The sequence below is a fragment of the Branchiostoma lanceolatum genome, chromosome 17 (genome assembly GCF_035083965.1).
Source record: "Branchiostoma lanceolatum isolate klBraLanc5 chromosome 17, klBraLanc5.hap2, whole genome shotgun sequence".
Lineage (NCBI taxonomy): Eukaryota > Metazoa > Chordata > Leptocardii > Amphioxiformes > Branchiostomatidae > Branchiostoma > Branchiostoma lanceolatum.
The window spans coordinates 6,340,753-6,365,037 of NC_089738.1; the positions used below are offsets into that span (position 1 = coordinate 6,340,753).

The 24,285-nt window shown below is 39.0% G+C and overlaps 3 protein-coding genes across 3 annotated transcripts; all 3 read right to left on the reverse strand.

The window, feature by feature from the left end:
- Positions 1-27: 27 nt before the first annotated feature.
- Positions 28-5,284, reverse strand: LOC136423349 (nose resistant to fluoxetine protein 6-like). The gene is made up of 8 exons (XM_066411480.1): positions 5,264-5,284; positions 4,788-4,890; positions 4,425-4,592; positions 3,732-3,825; positions 3,500-3,601; positions 3,028-3,147; positions 605-716; positions 28-39 (listed from the first exon to the last, which is right to left on the reverse strand). The coding sequence occupies exons 1-8, from the start codon at positions 5,282-5,284 to the stop codon at positions 28-30; spliced, it is 732 nt and encodes a 243-aa protein (XP_066267577.1).
- An 815-nt stretch (positions 5,285-6,099) lies between these two features.
- Positions 6,100-9,147, reverse strand: LOC136423350 (uncharacterized). The gene is made up of 2 exons (XM_066411481.1): positions 8,773-9,147; positions 6,100-6,305 (listed from the first exon to the last, which is right to left on the reverse strand). Exons 1-2 carry the CDS (start codon positions 9,074-9,076, stop codon positions 6,100-6,102), a joined length of 510 nt encoding a protein of 169 aa, XP_066267578.1. The 5' UTR covers positions 9,077-9,147.
- A 1,094-nt stretch (positions 9,148-10,241) lies between these two features.
- Positions 10,242-21,173, reverse strand: LOC136423542 (nose resistant to fluoxetine protein 6-like). Its single transcript, XM_066411749.1, has 16 exons — positions 20,831-21,173; positions 18,132-18,313; positions 17,887-17,983; positions 17,513-17,612; positions 17,282-17,378; positions 16,808-16,910; positions 16,445-16,612; positions 14,844-14,937; positions 14,613-14,714; positions 14,085-14,253; positions 13,758-13,837; positions 13,330-13,431; positions 12,521-12,632; positions 11,718-11,916; positions 11,183-11,325; positions 10,242-10,865 (listed from the first exon to the last, which is right to left on the reverse strand). Exons 1-16 carry the CDS (start codon positions 21,132-21,134, stop codon positions 10,755-10,757), a joined length of 2,163 nt encoding a protein of 720 aa, XP_066267846.1. The 5' UTR covers positions 21,135-21,173; the 3' UTR covers positions 10,242-10,754.
- Positions 21,174-24,285: the final 3,112 nt, after the last annotated feature.

The following is a 24,285-nucleotide window of genomic DNA, read 5'->3' on the forward strand; positions in this document are numbered from 1 at the left end:
TGGTCGTTATGAACAGAAAAAATATCATTATTGGTGGCCCTGTGGGTTTTTTTAGATGATTTTTAGCAGAGGGTCGAAAACTCTTATATTCATCATTTCAGTCGATAACAGTAGTCGTGGCTACTGTTGGATGACGTCAACTAGGACATTTGGTCTTTGTACTCATATCATACACAAGGCAAGGGCAAAGAGAAGAAAACAATTTTCATCATATATATTACATTATTTGTTACCACTGTACCTGTTCCTGCTCTTTTGTTCCTCTCACCCATTGGCCGTATTTATCATATGAAATATCTGTTCAATAACTAGGCATTCTGTGTAGTCTTATCTATGATTTGATATCCCTGTTCAATGCAGGTTCATTCTGTACGCCTTGATTGTATTGTAATTTTGTTTGCATATCTTAATCTTGTATTAAGTATTTGTTGATTGTATCAATTCTTACCTATATACTCTTGCTATGTGTATGAATTGATATGTATCAATTTTGGTACCTTTTAAGCCCAAACGGACTTGGCGCGTGAAGCGCAAGGCACGTAGATAAAGCTTCCTTCATCTACCAATATTCTTGAAGAGTTGTACAAGCATGCGTTCGACTCACCATGCTCTTTGTCTGTTTCCTTTTCATCTTCACCAGCAGCCAGCCAACAGTAACACCAAGCAGGTACGGTCCGATACGGCAGTACGGCTTATCATAGTACTTGGTCCAGTCCCTGGAAAAGAAAAACATGAACTATAAAGTGAGCAAATGGTATCAATATAGGTATTTTGTGATATCTTCGACACCGAGGTAAAAACCAATACAAAAGATTTACATTACATCGTGCCATACAGATAATTATGATAACGACGTCATATCACATCGAAGCATTTTGGTACTAGGAACTCGAAAATATGAACTATACGTTAAACTTTGATAATTTGAAATAACAGGCTTTTATCAGCACAGATTATAGATATCGTAAAAGTCAGTATTTGCGAACACAATACAGTGAGAAATAGTTATATATTGCGCTTAAGTCCACACTGAATTGACTATATGGAAGATGCATGCGCATCAATTCTCGTCAGTTTTCAATTAAAAAAGTTTGCAACCATACTGAAAGTTTTGTGTTGAGCCAAAATGCAAAAAATGTTTGGGTGCAAGTAATTTGCCAGGTGTAAGAAATAAGCTTCAAATTAGTGCTGCGTACCTAAACGTAACATCAGGACCAGTTACCGGTACAAAGGTTTAGGTACAGGTCCGGACCTGTACCTGTACCTGAACAATTTGAACAATTAACATGTGTTCTTCTGAACTTCTTCAATAATGTCAGTATCTTTATTCAAACAAAATAACTAGGTTTTCTACTGCCAAACTCCCTTGGCCTTGCTATCAAAACTCCCGGCCTGCCTGAATGATCTGTTACATATTAGTTACGCTGTTTCAAGGTGTCACTTTGGTCAGGTTTGGTGTTGTAAGAGGCCATGAGGTCAGTAGATCATTCACAAAATAAGCACATAGTTTGTGTAAATTTACATCGGTACAGTACATGATCCGGTATTTTCGACCTGTACATAATCAGTTTTTACGGTACAGTACCGGTACACAGTACCGGTACGCCGCACTACTTCAAATGTATTCCAAGCCTCGAGCAACGTCCTCCAATGTGAAACAAGAAGACATAAAATAACGAAAAAGAATAATGAAATACAGATAATAAAATCAGTGTTGCCTTACAGTGTAACGGCGTCGTCTGCCATTTCAGGTACAAGTGCTCAAGTGCAATACCCCTTACCCGCGAGGTGCTTTAAGATCAAATTGCCAACTGATGACTGCAGTGGTGATGAAGCTTGCCAACAGGAGAGCCAGCTTCACAACAATCCCCAATATCTGCCATCTGTGAGGAAGCAGATGTATAACGAGGAAAGCGTGCCTCATATGTTTTTCTGATGGAATAGATGATTTACTTGACTTATGATGGAATACATTTGATACAAAATGACATCATTCGTATTTTAGGTCAGGCTTACAGGCTCACTACTAAAGGACGATAAATAAGCAGCATGTCGATTCATGATAATGTGTAAAGAGTGACTGCATATTTTTCGAATGGTCGCGAGACTATATCTTTAAAGGAGTCCTAAACTCCAGAAGGCGGTGTTATTTTCCACTATATTATGTATCAATAAATACATAATCAGCCGATTTTTTTACAGAATTCTGCTTGTGGTGAATTACACAAGGTTTTTTTCTAAACAATATGATACTCACTAAACCCTTGCAGACCCTACCCATGTATTCCCTCTGTGTAAACATACATCTTTAATTGTGAATATTTGTGGCATAGATGAGGGGGTTAAGCACAATAAGAAAGCCAATTGTTAATAAGATATGAAAGAACACATAACAAGACGAGTTTTTCTTACCCCCCCTGACATTCTTTTTGTAATCTAACTTTTGTCAGGTCTTGTCAGGCACATTGTAATAAGTCATAGGCTGAGGTTGTTTGATTTAATTAATGAGAAAATAGAGGGTCACCTGGGGAATTCGGTAGAATACTGAATGCTTTTTGATGCGCACGGGACTAGTGGGTACTTTATCGTATACTGTAAAAAGTATTCATTTTTACTTACTAGAATTATCATCTATTGGAAAAAACCTCTGAACTTTAGGACTCCTTTAAGGACGACAATGCGTTTACTAATTTGCAATAAGGTAAAATATGCGACACACCTGTGCAGTATGTAGACAAGAGGAACTCCGATAACGAAGAACTGCATATCATTGGACAAGTACCATGTCCAGCCCATGCACTAGAGAGAGAGAGAGAGAGAGAGAGAGAGAGAGAGAGACCAATTAAAATGACGACACTTAAAGCAAACAAAAACATATCAAATAATATGGTGTTTTATCATTGGTCCAGGAGCCACTGATTTTTCTAACCCTTGTATTGTACATCACATTTATTAAAGCTAAACGGAAATCTGCCTACCCTCCTATCATCGTTGACCACGTTGTTGATATACAGTAGGTTTGTCCACCAGTTGTCCCCACAGTTTGAATCTATTCCGTTAGGAGCTGGAGGCCAGAATGGACCAGAGAACATGTAGGGAAACACCCACATCCACAGCATCAGGACGAACATGTACGTAGGTGTTAACCTGATCATGAGGAAAGCAGAATGAAAGCAATTATTCATGTGCGCCAGGATATCAATGTTTTCTTGTATGGTATTTCTATTCGTTTAGCACTGACGACACGATTGATCTCCTACCCCCTTTGATTTAGCATAGTTGGTAGAATCCTACTGGCTTTGACTCAACAGAAAATAAAAGCAATTACTATCAAGATATTTATACCTTGGTTTTATGCAGAAAACGTCGAAACTGTCTGGAACTAAAAGGCCCTACAGTGCATTTGAAGATATCGTTTTCGGGTATTTTCTTTTTGATAGCGATTTCTGGTCTAAATTTCATGATACATGTCTCAAAATAGCTTTTGGAATTTCCTCACCTCCAATATCTGTGGAAATACACCATCCCGTATGGAACTGATTTCCCCTTCTCTTTGGTCTTCTGTATCTGCTGGATTAGAAGGTATGACATCAGGAGTCCACTGGAAGGAAAGATGCAAAACGTGATGCATGGGATCTTGCCTAATATCATATGGCAAAGTACACAGGGATTTCCATAAAACATTTTCTTTAAATGGGGGTCCACCAGACAGAGAATAACTGTTACCTTACCTGAGGAAGAAGAAGGAATCCACGGAAACGAAGGAATTATTGATGGCTTGATTTGTAAATGTTGGCACGGTCTCCAAGGCTTGCAGCAAGTTGTCTGAAAGAGCACATTATCATACATTCTAAATACATGTTGATAACGTTAGGTTGTGTGGTATTTAACCCTATTAAGACCGAGCTTATGTGGTGACCCTGGGGCGGAGGGGGGGGGGCTTTTGAGGCCCTCCTATTTGCACCCATGTAACTCCTAAATTGTTTATTATATGACAACCAAATTTTCAGAGAATGCTCTATGAGGAATATATGTGTAATATGACAACTTTAGTGTCATAATGACTTAATATGACGTAATTATGCCGTCATCAACGTGACTTTATTGGCTGAAACCGTATAGATAGGGTGCTCCTATAAAACTCAAGGGTATGCATTCTTAACGGAAATGGTGACTAACAGAATATTAATGTCTGCTAATACTTTTTTTGTCAGTAGCAGCAGAAATGACGTAAAATGACGCTATAAAGTGACGTCCTCTCTCTTTTAGCTATCCGCCATCTTGGGCTCGCCATCTTGAATTTTCAAAAATAAACTTTTTTCAACAAATAACCCCAAAACACAATAGTGTAACCATCGAAGGGGCTATTTTCAGCGACAACGGGCCTGTAAAACTTTTGATTAAATACGAGAAAAAAAACATACCGAAGTGCGGTTCAGCAAAAAAATAAGTGTGTCCCAGGATGACCCAGGTCATACTGATGAAGCGGATGCCGTGCAGACACTTGATGCTGCCGGGCGCCTGTTTGGTGCTGAGAAGCTTTCCGATGTTGGTGTGGAGGGAGAAGCACAGGAGGATACGGCCGGCGATGCCTATGGAAGACAGAACAGTCCAAGACATTACAAAACCCTACAAGTGATACCACATGTTGAATCATGATTCTTCATATTTGTCTGACATTTAGCCATGTCATATCGTTGGACATAATATCGACTTGTTATGGCTTCAACGTAGACAATCGTAGAATGAATGGTTGAAACGATCCCATGAATAAGGCTAATTCCTACCTCCTTTAGCTGCTGAGGTTTCCTGAGGTGGGAGTTTGTTCAACAGCAGCGTCCTTTCGTCAGGTAGAGTCACGTTGACGTCAGAATCTTGTGATTCGCTCTCCTGCAAAATTACGTCAACAAACGTCAGAGCCATAACAGCCTTATTAACATCATGCAAAGGCCAACGAATATATACATTAGGCTATTTCATAATTCCGAATCGTCAACAGCCAAAATGATTCACTAGGCTCATCATAGCACAACGTTCAAAACGGCGATCAGGCCTCTGACTCATCCTGAAATCAGTTTAACTAGCATTACTAAGTTATGCATCACATAGCAATCATCAGCAAGATACTGGATCGACACCACAAATATAACAACTATATGTACATGCGGTTATACGCTGTTTGCTCATTAGACTTATGGGTCACATTTTTAAGACGTCATTTGGCTTAAACTTAGAATTTGATGATTCTGATGTGTCTTCTTACCTTCTGCCTTTGAATGGCCATCAGTTGGGGTTGGTGGATGATGACGTCATAGATTGTGCCGATCGCGATGAGGAGGAAGAGGACACTACAGATACAACTGTGCAGAGAAAAGACGCAATGAACATATCTGTCTTTTTAACTAGGAGAACAGAATTAGAAAGAGTTCGATGTCTTCAGTACTTAGGCTTAGCTTAGCCAGATACAAACGGAAAAAAATTCAAATATGCTCACATGGCAGCAATAGTGACATTCTGAATTTGTAGGGGTTCCTGTGAGTAGGCTGACGTCACTTGCAATATCCCTTGTTGAACAAGGAAGCGCCAGAAGATACCTGAAAAAAATATTTATCATTGTTTCGAATGTGACTAGCTGAGAAGCCATGACAACTACATCCTGATTCAGTCTAACGCATAAGATACCGTACTTGAATCATCTGGGTGATAGGTTAGCCGTCAGAATGAACTAAATGATTGCTGACGATGACAATTCAATGTAAGATGTTTGAAAATGCATTGTACTGCATGTACTATGTATGCAGTATGAATTGGCATATTTTCCATATATTCTATGCTCTATCGAAGGCTGTTTAAAGTAAGATTAGATGCCTGACTTACTGCCGTCCAGTCGTTGAATGACGTCATGTTCGGTACAGCTGTTCGGCACACAAACACCAACCGTTAACTTTGTAATACCAGCTATACCACCTCTGCTCTGTAAAGATGCCATGAGTAATTAATGAACATCGTTTTAAGCAATATATAAGGAAAGGCATACACCATTCATTCAACCCCTACAAACTTTGCTGCTCTACTTCCTTCTTTATTTTTATCATTTGCTCAACTACTGTGACTTCTACTCACCTGTGTTAGCTGTTCAGGCTGTTGTGCCTGGCCCACACGTGCCAGTGTAGCCAGGTAGAACTTCCCATCGAAGGTGATGTTGAAGCCTTTCCTCGTGATGTTCACGCACTGCGAGTAGCTACCGGCCCAGACGATGTTTCCGTTCAGGATTCCACTTGGGGGTTTTCCACCTGCGTCCAGCACTGTTAAAACAAGTGATATTCAAAACGACCTCATACCTTCGCAACATGGTTTCAATAAACATTTCCGACTGATATGATATGATTGTTTCCCATTGATTATGCAAATAAGGTCATAATTTGCATACAAATATCAGTTGACGATCATCTCCACTCAAAAAACATGTTGTGCAAACTATGACGGTTAAAAGGCTACTTTAACATTTTCTCTGCAATTGTGAAATAAGATTCTTGTTCCATGTTATTCTATATATTCGTCTATATTCATCTATATTCAACGATGTTTTCTTAACTTCCAAATGCCACAAGTATGAAATTCCTGACATAAGTATCGTATTATCTCATTTATTATGAAATTTAGGTCTTAATTTACATAATTGATATCTATCAATATTTCTCTCCTTCTCAGTTGCACATGCCACATGTTTGGGAGTCCTATCATGAACTGCTGGGGACTTATAAACGCTCCTAATCAATTATGCAACTTAGGTACTTGTTTGCATAAACCGCATCTAATGCTGTATACGTAAATCATCATCTGTATACCAAAAATCATAACAATCCATCAACCCTGCCAGTCTTGAGTTATTTTTGTTCAAAGTCTGAAACAGAACATTCTCCTCTAGGGGGCCCAAACCTACACCATTTACTGTCTGCCCTAAGAATCTGAGAGCTATCTACCACTAGAAAAATCACGACAATAGCATGTCCAGAACATGAGATATCAAAACCAAACTCTATTGAAAACATAATCTTCTTGGAGAAGGTAAAATGCTGATATTTCGGCGGCGCATTTGTACTGAGCAATACGATGATACAATCCAAGTCACTGTACCGTCACCCCACACTCAATAACATTAATTTTCACCTGTACTACAAATTGTAAGATTAAGTTTCTAACATTGGAATTCATTATTTAAATGGAGTGTTGTGCCCATCCATGAATCTCATAATACAAATGACTCTATCAGTGTCCTATCATGACCAGTAACAGCTAGAGACGGAGGGTGAGGATTTGCGCTCACAGAAAACAAGACCTTTCATTGATTAAAATTGCACACATTTATCTGTCCATTTATTTGTCGATATGTTTTCATCTAATTCTTTTTTTTGTCCGATGGCGGCGCTAACATAAATTTACTTAAATTAAGTTACTATCTTGTTTGTATTTGTATGTTTGCTTGATAAGGACAAGATATCTTCCATTCGCGATGATTCTTCCAAAAACCTGCAAACATAAGACTGATTAACATCTTATTGAGCACCTTTAGTAACTGTACGTATCAATTGTACGTTTACAAAGAAAAAGGTCTTTTAGCAGGGATTCGAACCTATGAGACCCGTCTGGGTGCATTTCGGCGAGCTACGCCTCAATGCAAAAAGGAGATGCTGTCATCGCGGCGCTGTGCAAATTATTGTATGTTCAGTCAACAACTTTTGAAGAGGATGGTGACATTTTTGTGACCCCTGTCGTCTGTCTTATATAAAGCCGACGGGGCAAAGATCATACAGTATGTTTGTTCCATTTGCTTGATGAGTTGTTGTGAAGATCTAACTAGTGTTACACTTATGTGACCTCCTGACTTCGCTGGCATGACGTATCTGGCATGTCTTCTAGATGAAATCTGATGGATTCATTACAGATAATAGCACCTGAACATATTATCTCAAAGCAATCTCACACGTTACAGTACAAATTGGTTAATTTCTACGACACAGTCCCGCAAAATTCGGCCGGGATTCCGTATCTTCTTCGTTTCATACACTGTTAACCACTTAGTACATACTGTAGCAAATTTTCGCGTCGAATTTAGATAGTCGTGTCAAATATTGGTGTTAGAAGCATTGAACAGGAGGTCCTGAAGAATACATTCATTAGGAAATAAGCGCCACAGCCGTTGAACTATGAACAGCTGGAGTGCAAGTAATCTATGTTTTAAAAAAAATGTGTGTGTAGCTAGCTTGGCGTGTTCCATGGAAATTCGAACACTTCCAACATTAAAATACCCTTGAAACTTGTTTACAAAACATCAAATCAAACCCAAAAAAGGACAAAGCAAATTGGTGGCGGACTCAAGTTATGTAACAATATAGCCTCGCCGCCACTTTTATAACATGAAAAATTAAATATTTAACGAAACAATCAAGACATCAGGATAATCACAAATACTCACTTCAAGCGTAAAACTTAGGCCCCAACTCCCAAACAAAAGGAAAAGATGAACACATATAATGACAAACAGTTAGTTGCCATAATGTAGTTTTTGTGATTAGCATAATTTTACAATTAACACGAGAAGAGCAAAGAAAACTACCATGTGGAATCAAAACTTGTTTAGCGACAGGGTATTCAAATTGACAGTGTGTCCAGGACTTATCAGTCTGAACTACATTCAGACACCCAAGCCTTAGAGGAGCAGATATTCCCTTGACGAGTCAGAAGTAGTCGCTAAATGTGGAGTTTACTTACTTTGCAGGGCGTACATCTTTCCTTGGGACAGATCTGTTTCGTACTGAGCAACATCCTTCTGACACTGTTGGCTGATGTTTCCGGTGGGCTGGGCGGGAATGGTGATATCTGTCCAGTTCACGGTGCTAAAATCGTGGATCGTGTCGGCAAGGTTCTGCTGAAAAAGTCCTTTCGACTTGAATAAGGTCAACAGCTGCAGGTTGAACTGGGCTGTAGCCTCGGGAATACCTTGGTTCCATACTGCCTGTGACCCAGCGAGGACAACTACAGCCGAACAAAGGGAAATGTACAGCAACAGCCTCATGTTTCTGTTCGTATAAGCAGAGTACCCGAGAACAGCACTTCTTCACCACGTCTAGAATCTATGCAAATGAGATTTGGGGCTGAAGCAATTTTGATCCCCGTCGGAAGGTAGGACCAATGGCGTAGTTACGTAAACAGGTGATGCACACTGAATACACTTTGCTGATAGTGAGTTGGGAGCAGTTGTTTACGGAGGTGGAGATACTTTGTGACACGTTGTTTTTTTCTGCAATTTCCGTCACAAAGGGTTTTCATACAGCGAATCCGTATTGGAACCATTTAAGAAATTAACCATTGCACCAGTGAAAACCAGGTATAAGTTTTGTCCAGATCTTTCTTATCAATGTTTACCCCGTGCGATAATCTGATCAACCCAACTGCTGACTTATCAGCTTCAGTCGCTAACGAGGCAAAGTTTGACCAAGTCGACAGTATGTGTACCCGCCAGTGCTTTGTGCCCATTTCAGTAGTTGGAGATGGGTGACTCAGTGTTGAGATGACCTAATTATCTTCCTCCGAGGAAAACAGACCTTTGGTAGACCAATGTTTTTACAGGTTTTGCGATGATAAAAACCTGTATTGATTTTGCTCCCGTCCCTGGATGCCGCCATATTGACTTGTCGTCAAGATGATTATTATGTTTTGGGTAGCGTTTGTGTGTGTGTATGTGTATATGCAATTTAACAGCATATAACACGAAAATGCCAAGATGGATTTCTTAATATTTGGTATGTGTGTAGGTCTTGATGAGACTTGGAAATGATTTGATTTTTTGGTTTGCGGTTAGCGGCTTGTTACGGTGCTGCAGTAGAACCTGTTTTGATATCTCGTGTTCTGGACATGCTATGGTTCAGTTTTTTTTAGTAGTTGATAGCACTTTTGGTTGCGGGTGTTTATATTACTTGTTATCCTTTGTGCTGCCTGGAGGAAATAAAACAAAGTCACCCGAGCGTCTTGATGGTATACGTGGATGGAATAAGAACTTAATTTGAATAATTATAATTAGAAACTGCTGCAATACTTTGTATAAAATGAAAGGAAGTTGATTTTTGTGTTATCTGTAACCAAGGGAATTATTTATATGTATACATCGAATCTTAGCGTATGTACATGAACACCTTGTAATTTGTATAGCTATCAAGGTAATGAGTAGATGTTTGAACACGTTTGCGTTTTGTAACGAGTTTATTCAGCTGATAAGTAAAAGGCCAAGAACCCACTTCAACTAAATTGATTGGAGATATGGCTTGATTTTAGGACATTCATACTTGTTATTTATTTCATTTCAGAAGAGAGGAATGCTACCATAAATATGCAAGTTTGGGACTAATTTGCATAATAATCTGACACTGTTCCAGCTAATGGTAAACTTCAATAACAACTTGGTAAATGATAGGGTTTTATTTCCATGTCATATGCTAACTTTCTGTCACAGTCCTAGGGGTTGTTTGTCATACCTTTATTTGTGTTTTTGCCTTTTGTCGTTACAAATCAGTGTGTTTCACCAAGAAAAAACGTTTTAGATTTTATTCACTGCATGAAAATCTAGGGGACATGTGCAGTCGCTAATGTCAAATCAATGTAAAGTATACCTACAGCCAACATATATACTAAAGGCGATTATGAATAGGTTGCCTGTCCTTTGTACTGAAAAGGCCACTTTTGTTCAGTTTTCTTTCTTATTTGTTGAAGATGACTTTCTCCAGTCCCATCAATGGCGCTTCCACTGCCACAGACACCAGGAAGGCCAAGCCGTAGGATAGAGCCACGTGCCCCAAGAAGAGATAAATCTGGAAGAAAGTTAAACGGATGTTGAAAACTGATTATTTTGAGTCAAGAGACTAAACTTTTCCCGATGACATATTTTGTGGTTTCCAAGTTGTTGTTTTTTGTGATAGACCAGTTTTAGTGAAAGAAGTTTTCGTTAAAAACGTAAATATTTCTGTCAATCAATTTAGTATTTCACTTCCAACTCATTATCTTTGGCATTTTCCGTTCAGAGTAGCGCAAAAGCATATACTTATTAGCAAAAAGATAGATTGCATAATGTAAAAGTCTGTACGTCCTAGTCACTGTGGTCATTTTACAGAATTGTACATTAACGTACCATAGTGAATGTGGAGTAGTGGATGGGCACCTCCCTACAAAGGTATACTGCGTACAACACTAGCAAATGTACCATATAGGCACAGTAGGTCAGTCGGCTCAGGGGCACCCAGGCATCCCAGGAGAGGATCGTGTCCACCACCCCTGTAATAAACAAAGTACACCATAACACGATCAATGGGAAATAGTGATTCAATGCAACAAAGACAATCTATACTTGTCTTTCCCAGTACAATAGTCGTCATATGGTTCCTTGAAGTTGATAGATTGAGCATTATGAATATGAAAACTAAGAGCATAATTCCTTGTTATTTACTTAAAAAAACAAATAACAATGACAACACTACTTGATAAAAAGTAAAGGACAAAAACCAATATGAAAGTACTGCCATAATGAAAAAGACGTTTGTGGAATCATTGAAAGGTCCATATGTTGACTTGTACTGACATATAATAATCAAAGTTTAAAAAAAAGTTAAATTATGTGTTTTGCGGTTCAAGACTAAAGCGTGGATGACTTAAAACTAGTTCTTTACCTCCATATCCATGATGACATGCGACAACCACCCAGCCAAGCGCCATGGCCCACACGGTACGATGGACAGTCAGGTACAGCACGTTCTCGGATTCCGTCTGGAGAGTGGTCCCGTGGTACTGGCCGTATGTTGAATACAACACAGCCAGGGCAGAGGTAGCGGCCACAAGCCAACCAACCGCCATTAGCAGGCTCACAGTCTGGGGCAGATAGGTGTGAAATTGGTCGTTATGAACAGAAAAAAATACAATTATTGGTGCCCCTGTGGGTTTTTTAGAAGATTTTTAGCAGAGGGTAGAAAACTCTTACAGTCATCATTTCAGTGGCTACTATTGAATGACGTCAACAAGGACATTTGGACTTTGTACTCATACCATACACCAGGTAAGGGCCATCATCTATATTACATTATTTGTTACCACTGTAGCTGTTCCTGCTCTTTTGTTCCTCTCGCCCATTGGCCGTATTTATCATATGAAATATCTGTCCAATAACGATGGATTACTGTGTAGTCTTATCTATGATTTGATATCCTTGTTCAATGCATGTTCATTCAGTAAGCCTTGATTGTATTGTAATTTTGTTTGCATATTTCAATCTTGTATTTAGTATTTGTTGATTGTATCAATTTCTACCTATATACTCTTGCTATGTGTATGAATTGATATGTATCAATTTTGGTGCCTTTCAAGCCCAAACGGACTGGGCGCGTGAATCGCAAGGCACGTGAATAAAGCTTCCTTCATCCATTAATTAATTCATTCTATATTTTTTAAGAAATGTACAAGCATATGCCAGACGTACCATGCTCTTTGTCTGTTTCCTTTCTTTCTTCACCAGCAGCCAGCCAACAGTAACTCCTACCAGGTACGGTCCGATACGACAGTACGGCTTGTCATAGTAATGAACACCGAACCTTGAAAAGAAATACAATGCCGATGCTAACAATGTATTTTGTGATATCTTCGACACCATTGTAAAAAATCAATACGAAAGATTCACATTACAGCGTGTCATTCGCTAAATGACATCATAAAACATTGAAACATGCTGTTATTGGGAACTCGAAAAAATAGCCGAAGCTAAACTTTCAGGCTTTTATCAGCACAGATTACACATCACAAGATTTACAAACGTAATACTGTAAAATTTATTAATATACTGTGCGTTTATATGCCACACTGACCTGACTACATGTAAGGCATCCGCGTGCGCATCAACTTTTGTCAGTTTACAACGAAAAAAGTTTGCAACTATACTGTAAACATTGTGTTGAGCACGCCAAAATGTTTTTGCGCAATTAACGTGTTTTTACGTGTAATTAGCAAGCTGCAAATGTATTTCGAGCCCCTAGCTTTCAATGTTAGAGAAGCAAACATGACAAAACGAAAAAGAATAACGTATTGTTTGCTACACCATGCTCTGTCATTTGTTTAACCCTCCTGACTACCAATGAAAGCAACTTTTTGTACACCATTTGGTTATTTACACGCTGCCATCAGATTTGTGGTGCCCAGAGGATGTCATCAAGATAATCAAATCATAAAAGACTTGCTGATGAGTGTGAAGGCGTTGGCTGTCATTAAAGCAACACTAGTTACGATACTCCTTACCCGGCTGGCGCTATCAAATCATAGTGCCAAGAGATGACTGCAGTGGTGATGAAGCTTGCCAACAGGAGAGCCAGCTTCACAACAATCCCCAATATCTGCCATCTGTGAGGAAGAAGATGTATACCGAGGAAAGCTTAGCGGCGTGCCTCATATGTTTTTCTGATGGAATAAATGTCTTACTTGACTGATGATGGATTACTGGTACATTAGATACAAAATGATATCATTCGTATTTTAAGTCAGGCTTACAGGTTCACAGTTAAAGGACAATGACTTAGCAGCATGTCGATTCATTATTATAATAAGTAGAGAGTAACTCCATGTTTTTTTCCGAATGGCCGCGAGACTAGTCGACTATGTCGTTAAGAACGACAACAGTTCGCTATGGCTTTACAAATTCGCAATGAGGTAAAACAAAATAGACATACCTCGATAATATGTAGACGAGAGGAACTCCGATAACGAAGAACTGCATATCATTGGCCAAGTACCAGGTCCAGCCCATACACTAGAGAGAGACAGAGAGAGAGAGAGAGAGAGAGAGAGAGAGAGAGAGAGAGAGAGAGAGAGAGAGAGAGAGAGAGAGAGAGAGAGAGAGAGAGAGAGAGAGAGAGACCAATTAAAATGATGACACTTTAAACAAACAAAAACATATCAAATGATATGGTGTTTTATCATTGGTCCAGGAGCCACTGATTTTTCTAACCCTTGTATTGTACATCACATTCATTAAAGCTAAACGAAAATCTGCCTACCATCCTATTATCGTTGACCACGTTGTTGATATACAGTAGGTTTGTCCACCAGTTGTCCCCACAGTTTGGATCTATTCCGTTAGGAGCTGGAGGCCAGAATGGACCAGAGAACATGTAGGGAAATACCCACATCCACAGCATCAGGACGAATATGTACGTAGGTGTTAACCTGATCACGAGGAAAGCAGAATGAAAGCAATTATTCATGTGCGCTAGGATATCGATGTTTTCTTGCATGTTTTTTTTTTTCATTCGATGGATACTGACGATACGGTTCAGCTCCTGTCCCCTTTGATGTAGCATAGTTAGTAGAATCCTACTGGCCTTGACTGAACAGAAAATAAAAGCAGTTAACGTTACTACCAAGATACTTTGGTTTAAAGCAGAAAACGTCGAAACTGTCTGGAATTAAAAGTTATTCAGTGCGTTGGTTTGAAGATATGGTTTTCGGGTATTTTCTTTTTAATAGGGTGTTCTGGTCTATATCTGATGATACATGTTCCAAAATCGCCTTTGGAATATCCTCACCTCCAATATCTGTGGAAATACACCATCCCGTATGGGACTGATTTCCCCTTCTCTTTGGTCCTCTGTATCTGCTGGATTAGAAGGTATGACATCAGGAGTCCACTGGAAGGAAAGATGTAAAAATGTGATGGGATCTTGCCTAATGTCATATGGCAAAGTACACAAGGATTTCGATCAAAACATTTTTTTACAAATGGGGGTCCACCAGATTGAGTAGAACTGTTACCTTACCTGAGGAAGAAGAAGGAATCCACTGAAATGGAGCCATTATTGATGGCTTGAATTGTAAATGTTGGCACGGTCTCCAACAATTGCAACAAGTTGTCTGAAAGAGCACATTATCATACATTCTAAATACATGTAAGTCACGTGAGGTTGTGTGGTATTTAACCCTATTCAGACCGAGCTTTTTTGGTGAGCCTGGGACGGAGGGGGGGGGGGGCTTTTGAGGCTATCCTCTTCGGACCACTTCGGTGTATGATGAAAATAAAACTGATAATGACGTAATATGACTTAATTAGGCCGTCATCAACGTTACTTTATTGAAACCGAAACCGTATAAATAGGGTACTCCAATAAAACTGTAAGGTATGCAACAAATTCTTAACGGTAATGGTGACTAACAGAATAGTACTGTCTGCAAAGACTTGCGTTGACAATAGCAACAGAAATGACGTATAATGACGTCATAATGTGACGTCATCTAAATTTTAGCTATCCACCATCTTGGGTCCGCCATCTTGAATTTTCGAAAAACTTTTTCAGCAAATTACCCCAAAACACAATGAAACATAATGAAACTAGACTAAAAAACTCTTATCAAAATTTCTTCGTATGATAAAGATATCAGGTAGTGACTATTTTGAAGGGAAAATTTACTGTTTATACCTAAGATATTGATTTGGTCCGCCATCTTTGATTCTAACCTATGACGTCATCATAATAATAACAAATCATGGAAATTACATGAAATTACATAAGATGTAGTTAATGTAAGAAAATATGTGTGGTTTACCAAGGAATTTGAAAAGTACACTGTTGAAAATTAGTAAAAAATACGCCTGTCAGAAACCCGTTGCCATGGCAACACGAAAAATCATAAACTCATATAATTAATTTCAAATTGTTACCAGCTAGATTCTAGAAAAGGTCACCAAGTTTGGAGGCTGTAGTATAAGCTATTCAGGACATCAACGTTGGCGGGGCCTCAATGAGCCCCCCTTGTCTGAATAGGGTTAAGCAAACTTTAAACATAACAGATTTCTTATGATTTCATAGAGAATCATCATCCAAACAATTACTGACATTATCATTATGTGTTAACGAACAAACATCACGTGGTAAAAAAGCAATGTCTACCAACAACCAGAGGATTTTTACCTTCCAGCGTTCACTACGGATGGCAAATCGCACTTAATTTTACTTAAAAACTTGGACTACTTTTCCTCGTAATTAAAGTTGTCGGCGAATAAAAGGAAATTTTCATTAACGATTAGAGGGTCCACGGAGACGTAGCCATTGTAGGTGGCTTTAACTATAAATGTTGGCACATGCTGTGGGAATTGGAGCAAGTTATTTTAAAAATCATTCTATGATGAATGTCAGGTAGATCGTTTGTACATGTGTGGTGATTTAAACATCACATCACATCAAATATTTACATCGTCATGTGGTTGATTAAGAATCAACTTTTACCAGATGGGTTGAACGTTCCACCTGTGCACTAATGTACAAAGGACCAATGGTACAATGGGTGTGTTACCAGTAAATGGGCTATTTTGCGCGACAACGGGCCTGTAAAACCTCTGATTGAATACCAGCAAACAACATACCGAAGTGCGATTCAGCATAAGCATAAGTGTGTCCCAGGATGACCCAGGTCATACTGATGAAGCGGATGCCGTGCAGACACTTGATGCTGCCGGGCGCCTGTTTGGTGCTGAGAAGCTTTCCGATGTTGGTGTGGAGGGAGAAGCACAGGAGGATACGGCCGGTAATGCCTATGGAAGACCGAACAGTCCAACACACTACAAAACCCCACAACTGATACCACATGTTGAATCATGATTCTTCATATTTGTCTGACATTCAGCCATGTCATATCGTTGGACATAATATCGACTTGTTATGGCTTCAACGTGGACAATCGTAAAATGAATGGTTGAAACGATCCCATGAATAAGGCTAATTCCTACCTCCTTTAGCTGCTGAGGTTTCCTGAGGTGGGAGTTTGTTCAACAGCAGCGTCCTTTCGTCAGGTAGACTCACGTTGACGTCAGAATCTTGTGATTCGCTCTCCTGCAAAATTACGTCAACAAACGTCAGAGCCATAACAGCCTTATTAACATCATGCAATGGCCATCGAATGTCTACATTAGGCTATTTCATAATTCCAAATCGTCAACAGCCAAAATGATTCACTAGGCTCATCATAGCACAACATTCAAAACGGCGATTAGGCCTCTGACTCATCCTGAAATCAGTTTAACTAGCATTACTAAGTTATGCATCACATAGCAATCATCAGCAAGATACTGGATCGACACCACAAATATAGCAACTAAGTACATGCGGTTATACGCTGTTTGCTCATTAGACTTATGGGTCGCATTTTTAAGACGTCATTTGGCTTAAACTTAGAATTTGATGATTCTGAGGTGTCTTCTTACCTTCTGCCTTTGAATGGCCATCAGTTGGGGTTGGTGGATGATGACGTCATAGATTGTGCCGATCGCGATGAGGAGGAAGAGGACACTACAGATACAACTGTGCAGAGAAAAGACGCAATAAACATATCTGTCTTTTTAACTAGGAGAACAGAATTAGAAAGAGTTCAATGTCTTCAGTACTTAGGCTAAGCTTAGCCAGAAACAAACGGAAAAAAAATCAAATATGCTCACATGGCAGCAATAGTGACATTCTGGATTGGTAGGGGTTCCTGTGAGTAGGCTGACGTCACTTGCAATATCCCTTGTTGGACAAGGAAGCGCCAGAAAATACCTGAAAAAATATTTGTCATTGTTTAGAAGGTGACTAGCTGAGAAGCCATGACAACTACATCCCCATTTAGTCTAACGCATAAGATACCATACTTGAACCATCTGGGATAGCCGTCAGAATTAGACAAATGATTGCTCACAATGACTATTCAACGTAAGATGTTAAGAAGTGCATTGCACTGTATGTATGCAGTACGAATTGGCAAATTTTCCATATGTTCTATGCTCTCTCGACAGCTGTTTAAAGTATGAGTAAGATTAGATGCCTGACTTACTGCCGTCCAGTCGTTGAATGACGTCATGTTCGGTACAGCTGTTCGGCACACACACAGCAACCGTTAACTTTGTAATACCAGCTATTCCACCTCCGCCCTGTAGAAAGAGATCATAAGTTAGTATCGCAATCGTCTTGAGCAATCTATAAAAAGGCATACACTATTCATTCAACCCCTACAAACTTTGCTGTTCTACTTGCATCTTTATTTTTATCATTTTCTCAACTACTGTGACTTCTACACACCTGTGTTAGCTGTTCAGACTGTTGTGCCTGGGCCACACGTACCAGTGTAGCCATGTAGAACTTCCCATCGAAGGTGATGTTGAAGCCTTTCCTCGTGATGTTCACGCACTGCGAGTAGCTACCGGCCCAGACGATGTTTCCGTTCAGGATTCCACTTGGGGGTTTTCCACCTGCGTCCAGCACTGTTAAAACAAGTGATATTCAAAACGACCTCATACCTTCGCAACATGGTTTCAATAAACATTTCCGACTGATATAATATGATTGTTTCCCATTGATTATGCAAATAAGGTCATAATTTGCATAAAAATATCAGTTCACGATCATCTCCACTCAAAAAACATATGTTGTGCAAACTATGACAGTTTAACCCTAAGAAAAAGGCTACTTTAACAATTTCTCTGCAATTGTAAAATAAGATTCTTATTCTATGTTAATCTATATTCGTCTATATTCATCTATATTCAACGATGTTTTCTTAACTTCCAAATGCCACAAGTATGAAATTCCTGTCATATGCCACTGTGTAAGTATCGTATTATCTCATTTATTATGAAATTTAGGTCTTAATTTACATAATTGATATCTATCAATATTTCTCTCTTTATCAGTTGCACATGCCACATGTTTGGGAGTCCTATCATGAACTGCTGGGGACTTATAAACGCTCAATCGCATCTAATGCTGTATACGTAAATCATCATCTGCATACCAACAATCATAACAATCCATCAACCCTGCCAGTCTTGGGTTATTTCTTTTCAAAGTCTGAAACAAAACCTGCTCCTGTAGTTCAAGAGAGCCTCTAGGGGGCCCAATCCTACACCATTTACTTTCTGCCCTAAGAATCTGAGAGCTATGTACCACTAGAAAAATCACGACAATAGCATGTCCAGAATTAGAACATGAGATATCAAAACCAAACTCTATTGAAAACATAATCTTCTTGGAGAAGGTAAAATGCTGATATTTCGGCGGCGCATTTGTACTGAGCAATACGATGATACAATCTAAGTCACTGTACCGTCACCCGACACCCAATAACATTGATCTTCAACTGTACTAAAATTGTAAGATTAAGTGTTAAACATTGGAATTCATTATTCAAACGGAGCGTTGTGCTCATCCATGAATCTCATAATACAAATGACTCTATCAGTGTCCTACCATGGCCAGTAACAACTAGAGACGGAGGGTGAGGATTTGCGCTCATAGAAAACAAGATTTTTAATAGATTATAATTGCACACATTTATCTGTCCATTTCTTTGTCGAGATGTTTTCGTTTAATTCTTTTTTTCTTGTCCGATGGCGGCGCTAACATAAATTGACTTAACTTAAGTGCGTTACTATCTTGTTTGTATTTGTATGTTTGCTTGATAAGAAAAATATATTATCCATTCGCGATGATTCTTCAAAAAAGCTGCAAACATAAGACTGATTAACATCTTATTGAGCACCTTTAGTAACTGTAAGTATCAATTGTACATTTACAAAGAAAAAGGTCTATTAGCAGGGATTCGAACCTATGAGACCCGTCTGCGTGCATTTCGGCGAGCTACGCCTCAATGCAAAAAGGAGATGCTGTCATCGCGACGCTGTGCAAATTATTGCATGTTCAGTCAACAACTTTTGAAGAGGATGGTGACATTTTTGTGACCCCTGTCGTCTGTCTTATATAAAGCCGACGGGGCAAAGATCATACAGTATGTTTGTTCCATTTGCTTGAAGAGTTGTTGTGAAGATCTAACTAGTGCCACACTTATGTGACCTCCTGACTTAGCTGGCATGACGTATCTGGCATGTCTTCTAGATGAAATCTGATGGATTAATTACAGATAATAGCACCTGAACATATTATCTCAAAGCAATCTCACACGTTACAGTTCAAATTGGTTAATTTCAATCCTACGACACAGTCCCACAAAATTCGGCCGGAATTCCATATCTTCTTCGTTTCATACACTGTTAACCACTTAGTACATACTATAGCAAATTTTCGCGTTGAATTTAGATAGTCATGTCAAATATTGATGTTAGAAGCATTGCACAGGAGGTCCTGAAGAATATATTCATTGGGTAGATAAGATTACATGCGGTAATCTGCTCTACCCAATACATTCATTGCTGGAGTGCAAGTAATCTATGTTTTTTTTTAAACTGTGTGTGTAGCTAGCTTGGCGTGTTCCATGGAAATTCGAACATTTCCAACATTAAGATAAACTGGCAACTTGTTTACAAAACATCAAATCAAACCCAAAAAAGGACAAAATTAACTGGTGGCGGACTCAAGTTATGTAACAATATAGCCTCGCCGCCACTTTTATAACATGAAAAATTAAATATTTAACGAAACAATCAAGACATCAGGATAGTCACAAATACTCACTTCAAGCGTAAAACTTAGGCCCCAACTCCCAAACAAAAGGAAAAGATGAACACATATAACGAAAAATGTTTAGTTGCATAATGTAGTAATGTGTGATTAACATAATTTTATAATTTGCACGAGAAGAGGAAATTAAACTACCATGTGGAATCAAAACTTGTCTAGCGTTGTCAGACAGGAAATTCAAATTATCAGCGTGTCCAGGACTTATTAGTCTGAACTACATTTCATACACCCAAACCTTAGTGCTTAGAGGAGCAGATATTCACTTGACGAGTCAGAAGTAGTCGATAAATGTGGAGTTCACTTACTTTGCAGGGCGTAGATCTTTCCTTGGGACAGATCTGTTTCGTACTGAGCAACATCCTTCTGACACTGTTGGCTGATGTTTCCGACGGGCTGGGCGGGAATGGTGATATCTGTCCAGTTCACGGTGCTAAAATCGTGGATCGTGTCGGCAAGGTTCTGCTGAAAAAGTCCTTTCGACTTGAATAAGGTCAACAGCTGCAGGTTGAACTGGGCTGTAGCCTCGGGAACACCTTGGTTCCATACTACCTGTGACCCAGCGAGGACAACTACAGCCGAACAAAGGGAAATGTACAGCAACAGCCTCATGCTTCTGTTCGTATAAGCAGAGTACCCGAGAACGGCACTTCTTAACCCTCATCCGACCGTATGGGGTCCGTTTGGACCCCAGGCGTGTTTTAATGTGTGCCATATCAACATTTTTCGTTGGAGAAAAAATTCCTTCCATGAGTTTGTTCATGTACATGTCTTACAACTCCTGAGAAATTTTTACCGGGATTGGCCGATTTTTGCGGAAGTTATACTCTAAAGTGTGCGTATTGTCCGCTGGGGTCCAAACGGACCCCAGATAATTTCGCATTGTTTATTACGTAATTAGAAAGAAATTCCTCATAACTTCCAAACGGTATAATGTATTCTCACCAAATTTGCAGGGAGTAATGTTCACGTAAAGTTTTATAATTTCTGTAAATTTTGTGACGTTATGACGTAATATTACGTAATTATGACGTCATCAATGTGATTTTATAGGCTAAATAGGGAAGTCCCATAATATTGAAAGGTATTAAACAAAATAGAGTGTATTATTGATTTTAAGGTATGCCATGGCATACAACGTCAATGGCGATTATGTTGACGCCAAAATGACGTCATAGAATGACGTCATGTGTCGTTAGTGATCCCTGTCATCCGCCATATTACATCGGCCATTTTGAAATTTTTGAATTACATTTTTTTCCATTTATGACCCCAAATCACAAAAGAAAGAGACTGTAAACGTTAATCTGAATGTTTCTGGTTAAGAAAATACCAGGTAGTGACGGATTTGAAGGCAAAAAGCCTGTTTATACCTAAAATAAACATCTTGTCCGCCATCTTGGATTTTTAGCGATTACGTAATCAAATTAGCATAAATTATGAATAATAAATCATGAAAGTTACATCTAAATACATATGATGTTATACATGTTGGAAAACTAGTGTGGTTGAGCAAGAAAACATGAGAAATATCATTGTTTTTAAAAAATTAGTGACTTTTTGTATAAAATGCCTGTCAGAAACCCGTTGCCATGGCAACAGGAAAAATGATAAACTTAAACTATTATCATAGAATTGTTGCCAACTAAATTCTAGGAAAAGTCACCAAGTATGATAGTCTTAGCATACGTCATTTGGCAGTTATACGATGTCAAAGTTGGCGCAGGCACTTTTAGCCCCCCCAGTCTAGATAGGGTTAAAGGAAAATCCGGGTTCTCCTCATTTTCTGCATAAATTATCATAATGAGCTTTAATCATCAATACCAAAACTTGTCAAAATATTCTCCATAGATTATTGTAACAGGATATGCACAATAACTACAATAAGATCCACCAGAAATATATTTAGGGGGCAAAGTAAAATGGGGTCCGTTTGGACCCCATACGGCCAGATTCGTCGCAAAAATGTGTCGGTCGGATGAGGGTTAACCACGTCTAAATCTATGCAAATGAGATCTAGGGTTGAAGCAATTTTGATACCCGTCGGAACGTAGGACCAATGACGTAGTTACGTAAACAGATAATATACACTGAACACACTTTGAAGATAGTGAGTTTGGAGCAGTTGTTTACGGAGGTGGAGAGAGGCACTTTGTGACACCTTGTTTTTTTCTGTAATTTCCGTCACAAAAGGTTTTCATCCAGCGAATCCGTATTGGAACCATTTAAGAAATTAACCATTGCACCAGTGAAAACTAGGTATAAGGTTTGTCTATTTCATTCTTATAAATATTAACCCCATGCGGTAATCTGATCTACCCAACTGCCGACTTGTCAGCTTCAGTCGCAAACGGGGCAAAGTCTGACCGAGCCGACAGTATGTATACCCGCCAGTGCTTTGTGCCCATTTCAGCAGTTGGAGATGGGTGACTCAGTGTTGAAATGACCTAATTATCTTCCTCCGAGGAAAACAGACCTTTAGTAGACCAAATGTTTATATCACAGGGTTTGCGATAGCAAAACCCTGTGTTGGTTTTACTCCCATTAGTGGACGCCGCCATGTTGACTTGTGATTCATGCTGGGATATGTTGCACCGAACATGAGAGGTTGGAGGTTTTGATAATAAATGTAAGAATAAAAGGTCTTTTGTGCCGTACCAGGTTCATTTTCGAAATGAGCTGAAATGTAGCACAAATGTAAAAGAACATCTCTTCTTGAGAATGAAATATCTGAATGTGCTGTGCAGATTTTTACCAGCGACTGAATTGATTTCAAACTGACCACACTCTAATTGGAAACTTGTCGGAGGTAAACACCGGTAAAGGGGAAGTTTTCAATTACCAGTAAAGGAGTCCCCTGACCCACTTACAATTATTGTAGGAGACTGAAATTACATGCATCTCAGTAAGCCACTTGCTTTATTTCATCTCTGAATTCCAATTTTTTTCTTTCTTTTTTCGTTCCTAGGGTGGAGTGAGATATGAGTTGAATTCATAGTGGACATTAGGGGTCCTGAATATGCGTTGTTCCTTACTGCGTAACCATGAAAGAAAAAATGAAGCGGCTTCATTCCTCTAATATCTACCAAGACAGTGCCCTATCGTTTGAATGTAAAGTTTGAAAATTCTGGTAAAGAGATTGCTTTTTTGACCTGTTTCATTGCCCTATAAGTATGTGGGTGGTGAGCGAAACTTTGGTCAGCTATAACAGCGTAACCATGGATGAGAAGATAAAGCTTTAAGCGGCTTCATTCCTCCAATACCTACCAAGTGCCCTATCGTTTGAATGTAAAGTTTGAAAATTCTGGTAAGGAGATTGACTTTCAGAGCTGTATCATTGGCCTATAATGCTTCAACCCTCAAACCACCATAGTTTTTTTACGACTAATCTTACCGTATGGGGTCAAAACTGACCCCAAAATGTTTTCTACAAAATATAGCTTTATTGGTGACTATTTTTGTGGTTTGTATATATGTATAGTTTAAGTAATCTATAAGGGACAGTTTTACATCATTAGGTGGGAATAATTTCTGCTCATTATCATAATTTATGCAAAAATAGGAACATCGTCTTTTGCAACTAACGCTATTCAGACAAGCGGGCTCTTTTAAAGCCTGTGCCAACATTTGATATCATATAGAATCTGAATGTCTTACGCTAGAACAACCAAACTTGGTCACCTTTGCTAAAATTTCGTTGGCAACAATTTTAGTTTAATGAAATATCTAATTAATGTTTTCATGTTGCTATGGCAACCGGTTT